Raw genomic sequence first — 12,461 nt, 5'->3', positions numbered from 1 at the left:
AGACACCTCTGACTGTCAATATTGGGGCTGTAATACAAAACATTATCATCGTAAAATAAAATTAACTAATAAACCAACATAAATAAAATAAAAAGAGTAAAGTGGTATAAATGAGGAATAAATTAAATAAATTAAAGACTATTAAATTCCAAGATAATCCAATATTAATGTGTATTCAATATGTAGATAAAACTACAGGTTTAAGAATTGGGTTTCCAACCAATTCAGGTTCATATAGGCACAAATAAGTAATGAACTTCAAGTTCATATATAGTATTAAGATCCACAAAAACTATGAACTTCAGGTTCATATCAATATATATTTGAAACTTCAAGTTCGAATACGTAGATATAAATAAATTGAATTAATAGTTGTGCTTTGAACTTCATACTCAAATCCATGTATATGCACTCGAAACTTATGGTTCGGGTTTTTGACATATGTAGGCCTCATGGAATTCTGATTTTGATTAATACAAAATCGAGGAGTTTCATGTCCTTATGTGCTCTTTAAATTCGAGAAACTTCACGCCCTCAATTATTTGGAATCAAAGAACTTCAGGTTATGATTCAATCAAAAGAACTCTAGGTCCTAATCTAGTTATATGATGAGGATCGAGGAACTTCGGGCCCTAATCTTTTGTATAATACAAACTCATCATAATAATTAAGATCATACTTAAAATTAAATAAACAAACAAATAAAAAAAATATGGCATTATATTCATGTGTAATAAGAATAAGAATTTTTTTCCTTAAACGAGCATGATGAAGTCTGATGGTGAGTACAAAGAAACTCTATACCATGTGATGACTCTAGCTCATATAAGAAGAAAGAAAATTCAAAGAAAGAAAACATACCAAGAGCAATGTCGTGCTGATAACGTGTTATAAAACTAAAGGAAGAAAATGTAGAGAGAAGTGATATGCTAAAGATAAAGTTTCACCTTATTTATTCTTCTCTTAATCTTTAGTAGAACCGCCTATTTATAGGCTTACAAGATAGGAGATTGAATATCATCATTTACAATATACCTATGGGTTACAAGCACTAATTACAATTTGTTGCTGACGTTAGCAAATCTGGGCTTGAACTCAGGCTCATCTTGCCTGAGGGCTGGCCTGGTTTCGTGGGCCCCACCTCCTGCCCAGGCCAGCCCTTGCTGCTGGAAACAAGTTTTGGGATTTAAACATATTATTAAGTTTAACCTTTCAAAGGGCATGAACTTATAAATGAGAGGTGATGTGATGATAGTGGTAGTGGGAGAAGTTCTGAGGATGGTATTAGGCAATTGGTGACGGCAAAAGTGGTTTTGACAATGATGGTTGAGGTGGTGGTGGATGTGTGATTGCAATGGCAAACTAGTGGTAATGGTGGCAATAGTGGTTGAAATGGCAGTGATGATGATTGGGCTGGTTGTGGTAACGATGATAAAGATGATGCTCGTGACAACCATAAAAAGATAGTTGTGTACGTTAGTGGTGGTGGCACAATTTAATAAGTGACATAAAATATTAATACTTCAACCATAATACATGTTCACTCGTTCATTCATACAATTCATTCATACAACTTCATGGTCATGACCTTAACTTCATATCTCCTGTACCCAAATTGCTAGTGCCCTCACTGTCCCTTTGCCTAATTTTTTGACACGTCCTTTACTTAACATACCCAAACGTTGTTAACTCCTGTTAGATAACAAAAAAGACCGACTTTTCTTCTTCGATTCATGGAGTCATACTCTCAAATCTCACCACTCTCCAATTGAACATGCTCTCAAATACTTAATACTTTTTTTTTGGTTTCATTTGCTCTTTTTTTCTCTATTGCTTTCAATTTCACTGCTTGAGTAGATTTGATTTTTTCTCTATATTTCGTATATTTTGTATATATTCTGAGTGGATTATTCATCCATCTCGTTGTTCATTCATCTATCAACACTTCTTAAGAAATTTGTTTTAGTTTTTAGGTTTTTGAAATCGGTAATAAGATATGGAGGAAAAGCAAATAATTACAAGACCAATTAGCAATCCCAAAAACAATGTATTCATAAATTCAGAGAAACCAAATGGAAATGCGTTTAGATGTAAGAACTTGTTTTTTTTTTTTGTCAAATACGAATTTATGAGAAACAAGATTTGATGGTTGAGGCTTGTTTGTCTCTGGTGAATGGTGAGATCGTGAAAAAGGAGAGAAGGTGAAGAAGATAGAGTGTTCAAAGAAATTTGAAAACGTTTGATGCAAGTCAAGAGCCACATGTTAACAAATTAGGCAAAGAGATAGGAGGGTTCATGCAATTTAATTTACTCCAATATCTCAAAAATATTAATACCAACTAATATGTCCAGATTACAAAATAATGCTTGAGAACCCTAAATAGTTACTCAACAAATGCTATTAAATAAGATTAGACAAACTACGTATAACTTACTCAGCATGCAATGCAAGATGTGAGACCAAATTAGAAGATCATACCTACAATATGTGTTGGTTTATAGGCGACCAATAAAAATCTATTGCCCAAATTATAAGATCATACTTTATATATTCTGCATATATAAAGTATGTCCTCACAGTTTGCATGCGTTTTGGGTTATGGCTGTACTTGCCCTTAAATTCATATAAAACAAATAGGTGGCATAGTAATTTTTATTTTCACACGACAATACTAGTAAATACTGAGTGGCCAGGTATGTTGTGTAAGAAACTTACATATTATTATCTGTCATATAAATTTGTAATTTATAATTTACTAGGGTTTGTAATAACTCCTCATGCATACCAAATTTCTTGTTTTTTTTTTTTTTTTTTTCCAGAAAATACCAATTTCCAATACAAATTTTCACGTTTATATTTGAACTTAATAGTCGAAATTTAGCTAATAACAGTGGGCCCAATTGTTGAAAATTCATTTTAAAAATGGGCCTATTTGTAAACTCTATTTATTGAACATGGTGCCATGGCTATGGTCAGTCCGCAACCCATATGGCTATGACGAGGACGTTTTTTTATTATGCCTTTCTTCGTTTATGGTTTGCAAACTTTGCATTTGACCAAAATGTTACGTAAACTTCTAATGAAATTTCGACAGAGTTCATTTTGTTTTTATGACATTTCTCAATTTGTATATAACATATTAAATACTTTTATTATTTATTAATACATCTTCTACTACATTTTCAAGAACTTCCCCAATTATACATAAAATAAAACTCAACAGTATGAGTGAATTTCATTAACAAGAATAAAAACATGCACATAGTTTCTAATAACTTAATAACACACCTTCCTTAAAAATAAAAATAAAAACTTACACAATAACACCCATAAATTTCTAAATTACACATCAGTAGCAAAAACAAAAAAACCTCATAATTTCTAAATCTCTAAATCAAAATTTTGAAATAGTTTTATAATTAAATCACAAGAAAAAGTAGTGCAAGAAGAAGATTGAGTGTATAGGATATAAGTTGGACTAATATTTTTATTTTTATTTTTCAAAGAAGGTTGGGGAAGTTTTACAAAAGTTTGGGTTGGGCTTTAGTTCTACCTAAAACGGGGTTGGGCATTGCCGAAATCAATTCTTCTGTTGCAATATCCGTTTGCAGCTGATTGAACCACATCATTACTATGTGATTTTGAAGAACCAACCAATCTTTTTTCAACTATTTAATTCAAGTTCTTTGATGTCTCAAAAAACACTTGAATCATAGAAGACAATACATCACTAATATGATTTCTCCTTTTACTAGTTTTCTTGTAATGTGGATGCGTTTCAGTTTCATCCTTCTCATTAGTATCACCGTCACCTCTAGTTTTATATCTGCTTCTATATGTTGAATTTGAGAAAGATTTGGTTGAGGATGGGCATGTCTTCTGATTATTGTTGTATCCCCAAATAATTTAATCAACTTTTCATCATGGTTTGTCAACTAGTTTGAGAAAAAGTTTCTGTTGCACCTTGAGATCTCCTCATCATTCAATCAATAAATAGATCCTCACTGTTTTCAGGCCATGGTCCATCTTTCCCCTTATCCTCAACTTCCACAACATCATCATCATCATCAGAAATGTTCCACGACCCTTTTCACATCTAGAACAAAGCATAACATGAAAACGAACGCCCAAAAAGCATAGCATAGCATACTTAAAGCAGTAAAAACAACAACCTTATTCATATCCCTCTAGCTCAGACAAGACAACAACATCCACTACCACAATGTCTTGTGGACAGAGTGCAATTACAACAATTCAATTATTCTGGGGAAATATGGTTGTGCCTCTTCTAGGTAAGCTTGCTCTACTGACGGAGCCGCCAACAAAGGAACTAATGGAAAAGTCACTGGTTAGACAAATTGACTGTCTCCTTAGCAATGTGGAGAAACACAGTCAGTCAAGCCTTATATCAGACTGCCATCTTGGTCTGCATCTAATCTAGAGCTCCCACTCATTATATCCCATCTAGTTTTTGTATTATTTTTTTCCGTGTCATGTTCTACTTGTTGGAAGATATTGATTGATTTATTACTTTGACTGTTTGGTCTTGTGATTGCTTCCTAATTAGTCTGTACATTCCTCCAAGATGGAGAAGAATAGAACAAAGACGAGTTCTTCTTAAATACTAAGAGATTGTTCAGGCCTATAGATTACTATTGCATGCATTCTACTCAAGCAAAACTTATAAGAAAATTCAATATGGAGAGATATTATTACTCACCCCATTCTAAGAATAACTTCTAAGATATTTTGCTCTCATAATATACTACATATAGTCTCAAGTTTTTTTAGCTACCGACTCGCTCAATTTGATTTGAATTGCATAATTAGTTCCAATGAATGAATTGGTTTGATTTGTTATGTACAAAATCACATACGACTCAAGCTGAAAAAAAGCAAAACCAAATGAAAAAAGATAAGTGAGGTTTGTCACTTTTTCTTTCAAATTACACAGATGCTTTAACACAACAATGCCAAATCCAAAAGCAGTCTAAATATCAATTTCCAGCAATTTAAAGCAGATGAAAGAAACAAAATAACAAATAAAGCGAAATTTAGAAATGTGCATACCTTTGATGGATAGCTAGAGACAGCGAGATCTAAAGAGGGGAGGAGGTGAGTGAGATAGAGAACTGAGGCTGTGAGATCGAGAGAGGAGGGAGGAGACGGAGCAAGAGGGCAGAGAGATGAAGATGAGAGAGCATAGAAAAGAGAGCAACAAATAGAGTAGAGAGTGAATAGTGAGTGAGCAAAGAGTGATAGTTGAAACAAGAGAGACACGTGAAAAAAAATAAAAATGAAAAATGAAAACTAAAAAATGAAATCAATTCTTGATTTTCAAATGAAATTTCTCTTTTTTAAAAAATAAAATTTTAAATTAGTTATCAAATAAGTTTTTAATTTTCAGTTTTTTTAAAAAGTAAAAATAAAAACTGAAAATTGAAATTGAAATTGTTATTTGATAAATTAAAATTGGAATTATTATCAAATAAATTGAAATTGTTATCAAACAATCCCTTAGTTTACCCCAATATCTCAATAGCATTGACCACATAATAATTCAAAGTAACATGTTACAAAATTTTGGTTCAGAGAGAAAAAAAAAACTGTTACGAAGGAAGTTATCAATTAACATGCTGAAAGGTGTGGTATATAGTGCACATAGGTTGCACCTCAGTCAAAATCTCCACCAACTTGTAAATTGGTACAAACTGTATGACTTGAGCAACATGCGAGATGGATGAGACAAAATTAGAAGATCATGCCTGGATTTATTTATTTATTGCTAAAGTCAGAAAGAAGGAGAGAGATTTTTCACACGTTGCTAATATGTCATGGAAATTTGAATTTGAGACCACTAGTCTACAAGTCAAGACTATTTTCCGCTACACTACTAAAACCCGTTAGCATTTTTATTATTTCAATAGCGAGTTCGAGTTTGGGAATTGGGAGGCTTGTATATGTTAATATATCTGGCATATACAGTACATATATACATATGACTTTGATATTAAAAGTAGCCTTATAAAAGTATGTACAACATATTATACATACATATAGCGATCTCTCTTTCAAAATCTTCATTGGAATATCCTAAATCCCAATAACAGTGACTCTTGAAAATAATAGAAAAGTAAATTGTTAAGCTGCTTGAAGATTATTTATTTGTCAAGCACTTAACAATTCATTTCTATATTGGCCGCCTTAAGTTCTTCAGAATCAGAACTCACTCCCGAAACAAGTGCTCCTCCCCTGATTTTTGATCAATATGCTTGATCCAACGGCTGGGACCCTTCTTGATTGATGATCCTACACTAGCGCTTCCACCACCATACCCTAGATGAGCAATATCCAACCCTTTTCCAACAGGCAAAAACACTGACCTCACGACACGTGTCCCCCTCTCAACCACACCGTGCCATCTGAATCCAGAAAAGTTTCTTTGGCATGCGTTCTTGCATGCAAAAACCGCCCCTCTAGGGCTCACCTTAGCCCTCCTCAAAACCCTAGTGAAGTCCTTCCGCTTGCAATCCACCACCAGAAAATCCACACCCGCCAACACCGCCACCGTGGCCTCCTCCCCAACTACCACTTCGGGCATAACCCCGGCATTTCTCGTTGCCTTTATGTACTCCAATCTCGACCTTTCATCCGGGACTATGCAAACATGTCGTCCGCCCGTGTGGCGTGCTGCCATGGCAAGGCCGAGACTTGTGGCTATTGGAGTGCCGTGGGACCAAGATTCCACAATCAGCTTCGCGTCCCAGCCGGCCGCCATGGCAGAGAGAAGCTCGGGAACCCCGGATTCTCTAAGTTTCTCACACTGCAAAATTAGTAAACAATAAATTAATTAATTGTAAAATAAGCTCATAATAACATCATAACCAAGAGATCTGATCAATTACTCACTGATTTCACAGTGTCTATGTAAGCTTTTGAGGCAGTTTCTGGCGACCAAATGAGCTTCATAACGTCTCTTTTCTCTGTGTGTGTGGATGGTTTGAGAGAGAGCGAGAGAGAGAAAGGAGAGAGGATGATGATGATGAAGAAGAGGAACTAAATTCAAATGGAGTATACGAGCAAGGTGTTTGATATATTTATTTGGTTTTAAATATGGTTTGGGAGAAAGAGAAAGAATTGTCGCCTAGCTATATCTTTTGGTACAAACAACAAAGCTAGAGTTGACATTTGGGAACACATGCAGTTAGGAGGCTTTAGGACGTGTGCAATTTTGGCATTAAATAACATATATATATATATATATATATATATATATATATGCGTCATCTGGAAATTCATTGATCATCAGTTTGCAAGTTGAGGGCTCTTATCTTTTTCTCCTCTCCCTGCATATCCTCTATGTGCTATGTACCACCATGAGTTGACAATTGTACGTATGTTATTATAATTTTGACTCTTAAATTAATTATAATTTAAGATGCCTAAACCAGAAGGCGTACTAGTTCTAAATCGGGGATAAGGTTAAGTTAACAACGGCTAGATTGCTTTGGGCGGCATAAACATGCATTAATTTACTTTTTGATGAGGATCCAAGATGCAACAACTGAGAATTAAGAAATTTTTTGTTAGATTTTGTCCATAAGCACGTTGAATATTAATTAAGATAAAGGTAATACTACACTTACCACATTTTTATATGAAAAATGCTTGGCTCCTTAAGATTGATGAGCAATTCCTCCATACGACCAATGTGGTTTTGACACGTGTTAAATTATTGTTGTTGAAACTTTGTTAATGTTGCTAAAATTTGACAAATATCAAAATCCCATTGGTTTTAAGGAGGTGATCCTTCTCAATTTTAAGGAGCCGAATCATGCGCTTCAAATATCATATTGCGTACCACCTTTTTAATAGAGGTGGAACCTGCCAATACAATAGGGCCCATCTCCATCAGAGAGATGTACACAATGCGGTAAGCCTAACATTTTCCTTAAAGTAATAATATATCTATCGATGTTTTCAAGGGAAAAACTTAGTTCCGTAAGATTGTGGAGGAGCTCATCCTTACAACCAATGTAATTTTGACATGTGTTAAATTATTTTAATCAATAGGTGAAAACATACATATCCACACGTTTGTTTAGGTCATCGATGGAATTAGTCGTGGAAATGAATTTATTTACATATAATTCTAGCTAGTAGGTATGGTAGAACGAATAAACAAGCTAAGACTATAGTGTCGCCATTTCTACAGAATCCATCTATATAAAATGTTTTTACCCTATTTTTGAGCAGGATTGGTGAAGGCATCTTTCTGATTGCGTAGGTAGGTAGGTAGGGTGAGCTGAATTCAAGTATTTTTGTGGGCATATGTCTTCATGTCTGATGAGATAATGATGGTTGTTATATTTGTAGTCAACATGATCATAAATCCCAATGATTCGTTGTAGCACTCTCGAAAAATATCACCTTTAGTATTGTACCTTCAAGGACTACAATACCTTAACAAAATCTTCCAAGCACATCATGCATATTTAGTTAATTAACTATATAGTCCGGGAGACATAAAAAATAAAAATAAAAAATTCATGTATTAATGAAGTAATAACAAAGTTATTTGTATTATTTTGATGATCACATCTTAAACAAGTGGCCTACCCATGTATGTAGATTATATCAAATATATACGGTATAAATAACATCACTCATCAAATAATAAAATTACCATATTTTCTGATTATATTTCTTAATGAATACTGCTTACTTCATTGCTTGGGATGCTTGGGAATGGGATATTTTTTAACGGATGCTACTTGCCTAATTGCACAATTAAATAGAGAAATAGCTTACTTTTATATGAGGGTGTGATATTACTATCCCTTAATTATATAACTGGCATATATTATCATTATGTTAAATTTTAGAGAGACGGGCATGCGGCCTATTACTAACAATATTGATATTGTCCCCAACTTATTAACCACATATCCAGTAGGTGTGGGGTTTCAAGTTCAACATGTGAATACCACATATTTGGTAAAAGGTAAGGGTAAAGACCCAGTAATTGAGGTCCAATCAATCAACCCACTCTGATACCATGTTAAATTTCAGAGAAACGGGCATGCAGCCCACTACTAACAACATTGATATTCTCCCCAACTTAACCACATACAAATCCTAATAAGTGTGAAATTTTATCACAAAAAATCTCAATGTTATTAATCATAGAACCATTCATTATATTTTATATTTTATTTAATTAAATTTATGATGTTGCACTCATATTCTTCAACACACTAGAGTACACATGACTAAGTCTTAGTTATTTTAGATTAATTTGGATCAAAGTGGTATATTAATAATATACAGTCCCGATCTCTTGGACCACAGGGGTCCAAGAGATTTATGGTCACTCACCGTTGGATGTAAATTCAACGGTTGACTTGAATCGGGTAATAATCATTTATGTCATATTGCATTTATATGTATCATTTTGAATCATTGGATTAATATCCAACGGTGGGTGACCACAATCTCTTGGACTCCTGTGGTCCAAGAGATCAGGACTGTAATAATATATATATATAACACAAAGGCAACTTGCATAACTAATGTCGAGGGGGTGGGACAGATAATGACAATATATTGTACTGAGTCAATATACTCTCAACTTGCCATAGAAATATTATATATCTAATCAACAACAAGGTTGTACAAATAAACATTAATTGGTGATGCAAAAATGATAAGATCGCATCGTTATTACTATTTGATTTAAGCCAAGTAGACGTATATCTATATATATATATATGTATATTATATATGCACCATTCTAAGCGTACGGCCATCATGATTCCAGGTCTGGGTATATATATAGACTAAACTGAAGTCAACCTTATATTATTATTAGAAATTAATTAAATCCCTGCACGCCTAAGAAAACCCTATAATTTAAATTACTATTAAAAAAACCATATAAACAACTAGAATTAAGCTTATAAAAGTGACTTCTACAAATGTTGTATTGTCTATTTGTCCCCACGTAAACGTAATTAGTTTGTTAGCTCAACACATAGAATAACTTTTGAGAAGGTATGAGATATTTTCCTATGTAATCAACAATCCTTCTAATCAGTGGCAGATCCAGGAGGTTTTCAAGGAAGGGGCAATAACAATTTGATAGGACGGAATTAAAAAAAATTAAAGAATATATTAAAATTATTATTATTATAATATATATATATATATATATATTACAATAGCTATAATTAAGTAATTGAAGCAAAATAATCAATCTTAAAACTATTTTTATCTAGACTAACTTGCTAAAGAAATAAGAACAAGCTAGGGGAGGTTTGTGGAATTATACATACATATATGTTGTAGTGATAACGATTTGGTTTCAACAGAGTGGTCAAGATTCAACATTTCACTTTAACTAGTTGGGCTGTAAGTAAGGTTTTTATTCATTTATTGTTTATTTATTAATTTTGTCAAAGTTTGGGCAGAAAAAGGAGTTCCATTTCACCAAAAACAGTAGAGGTTGACTTTAAAAAACTTCAATGAAACGTGCGTTTCATTAAACAAAACTAAAGGACGACGTTGTTTGTGAAAAAGAAAATTAGGGTATAGATTTATCTTCCTCCTTCGTGAACCATCTCCTCAGTCTCCATTAGAGATGCCCCAGCCTCCATTAGAGACACCTCTACAACACATCGTGCACCTCGCATCGCCTTGGCCAGAGCTTTTTATGAATAAAAAAAAGATTGTGCTGTGCGTTGTTGGCACAGCAAACTGAGAAAACATCTTTGAGGCATTATGACGAGCACATGGCAGGCACACCAGCAGAGGGGCAGTTTCCAGCTTCTTCCATGGCTTTCCGGCAAGGGGAGGTGCAGCTGCACCTCCTTGCGCCTCTGTGGATCCGCCACTGCTTCTAATGCACAATTGATCAATCTAACGTGTGTTAAATGCCAAAATATAAATATAATATAGGGTATATTAGTGATTTGCCTCTTAAATTTCTATCTAACTTTCGATTGACCCCCTATCCTCTTTTTATAGAAAATTAAGGATATGAACTTCTTTTTTTGGCCAATTTTCTCCTTGCCATCTAAATTTACAACATTTCATCCAATTTGCCATTAAATATGAGGGCAAAATGGTCATTTTGTACATTAAAAATAAATAAAAAATGAAATAGAGTAAAAACTAGAAAATTCAAATAATACTCTCTCTCTCTCTCTCTCTCTCTCTCTCTCTCTCTCTCTCTTTGTGCAGGTGTAGACGAAGAAACCCCAAGGGGGAGGGGGTAAAAAAACATAAGGGAGAAGGTGAGGGCAGGGGTCTGTGGGGTAGGGGATTGGTTTGGGAGTGCAAGGTGGTGGTCATGGGGGAATGGGAGGAGGGGGTGGAGGGGGGAGGGGGAGAAAGGGAGGGAGGGGAAGGGGAGGAAGGGTCTGTGGGGATGGGGAATTGGTCTGGGAGTAAAGGATGGTGGTCATGGGAGGAGATGGAAGGGGTTGGCATTAGGTTTACTCTTTTTCTTCAAATTTTTTTTAAAATAATTTTTTTAAATGATTTAACCGAAAATTGGATGAAATATTGAGCATTTAGACGGTAGGGGGAAATTGGCGAAAAAAAGAAGTTCATATCCTTAATTTTTTTAAAAAAAAATAAAGGATAGGGGGTCAATCGAAAGTTAAGTACAAGTTCAGGGGCAAATCACTAGTATACCCATTTAATATGTTCTACCATGGAAGCCGATGAGTCCTAACCCTCTTCACGAGAAAACTTGACTATCACGGATTCATAACCCATGTGCTTATCTCTCTCATCACCATACAATGAGAGACATATATATATATATATATATATATATATATGGATAACACGAATCCATTTTATGTAAGTTTTTCTCCGTACATAATAAAACCACAAAGCTCTTCTGTAATTTGTTGTAAACATTATTAGGTCTTGGAAAAATATTGGTTTGTTCGTCATCACAGAGACAAACTAGAAATAGTAAGTAAATTGGAAAAAAGAGCTTTCACCTACCTCATGTTTGAAAGCAACAGGATGACAACAACCCCAAAAGGATCAAATCCCTGTTTTTCTATTTGTTTTGCATAAATATCTAAACCACCTGACGACCCTAATCTTAAATGGCATCTAATCCCTTTTTAAGAAACTTTGTAATTCAGATTAATTGACCATGTCAATGTCAACGATCAAAAAATGTTTTTCATTCTAGCTGCTTTTGGGTAGTTAGTCAGATTGGGCTCTGGATGGATCATGGGCAAAGCAAGGCACGTCTTATTTATTCTTTAGGCCCGTTATATTTTACCAAGCCAGCTTCAACTTGTACAACTTACGTACCACATCTAAGCCCAACCGAGTGATTTCCTTTACCAAGTACCGATTGTGATTTCCAAGACTTTAATTGAACAATTGATGATGAGATTCGATTGATTAATTAACTAAAACAATGAATAAAAGC

At 34.2% G+C, this 12,461-nt stretch overlaps 1 protein-coding gene across 1 annotated transcript; it reads right to left on the bottom strand.

Moving 5' to 3' along the window:
* Positions 1-6,190: 6,190 nt before the first annotated feature.
* On the bottom strand, positions 6,191-7,073 carry LOC117620039. The gene is made up of 2 exons (XM_034350129.1): positions 6,911-7,073; positions 6,191-6,824 (listed from the first exon to the last, which is right to left on the bottom strand). Exons 1-2 carry the CDS (start codon positions 6,968-6,970, stop codon positions 6,228-6,230), a joined length of 657 nt encoding a protein of 218 aa, XP_034206020.1. The 5' UTR covers positions 6,971-7,073; the 3' UTR covers positions 6,191-6,227.
* Positions 7,074-12,461: the final 5,388 nt, after the last annotated feature.

This window comes from Prunus dulcis, chromosome 2 (genome assembly GCF_902201215.1).
Source record: "Prunus dulcis chromosome 2, ALMONDv2, whole genome shotgun sequence".
Taxonomy (NCBI): domain Eukaryota; kingdom Viridiplantae; phylum Streptophyta; class Magnoliopsida; order Rosales; family Rosaceae; genus Prunus; species Prunus dulcis.
This window is presented reverse-complemented; position numbering and strand designations above follow the sequence as displayed.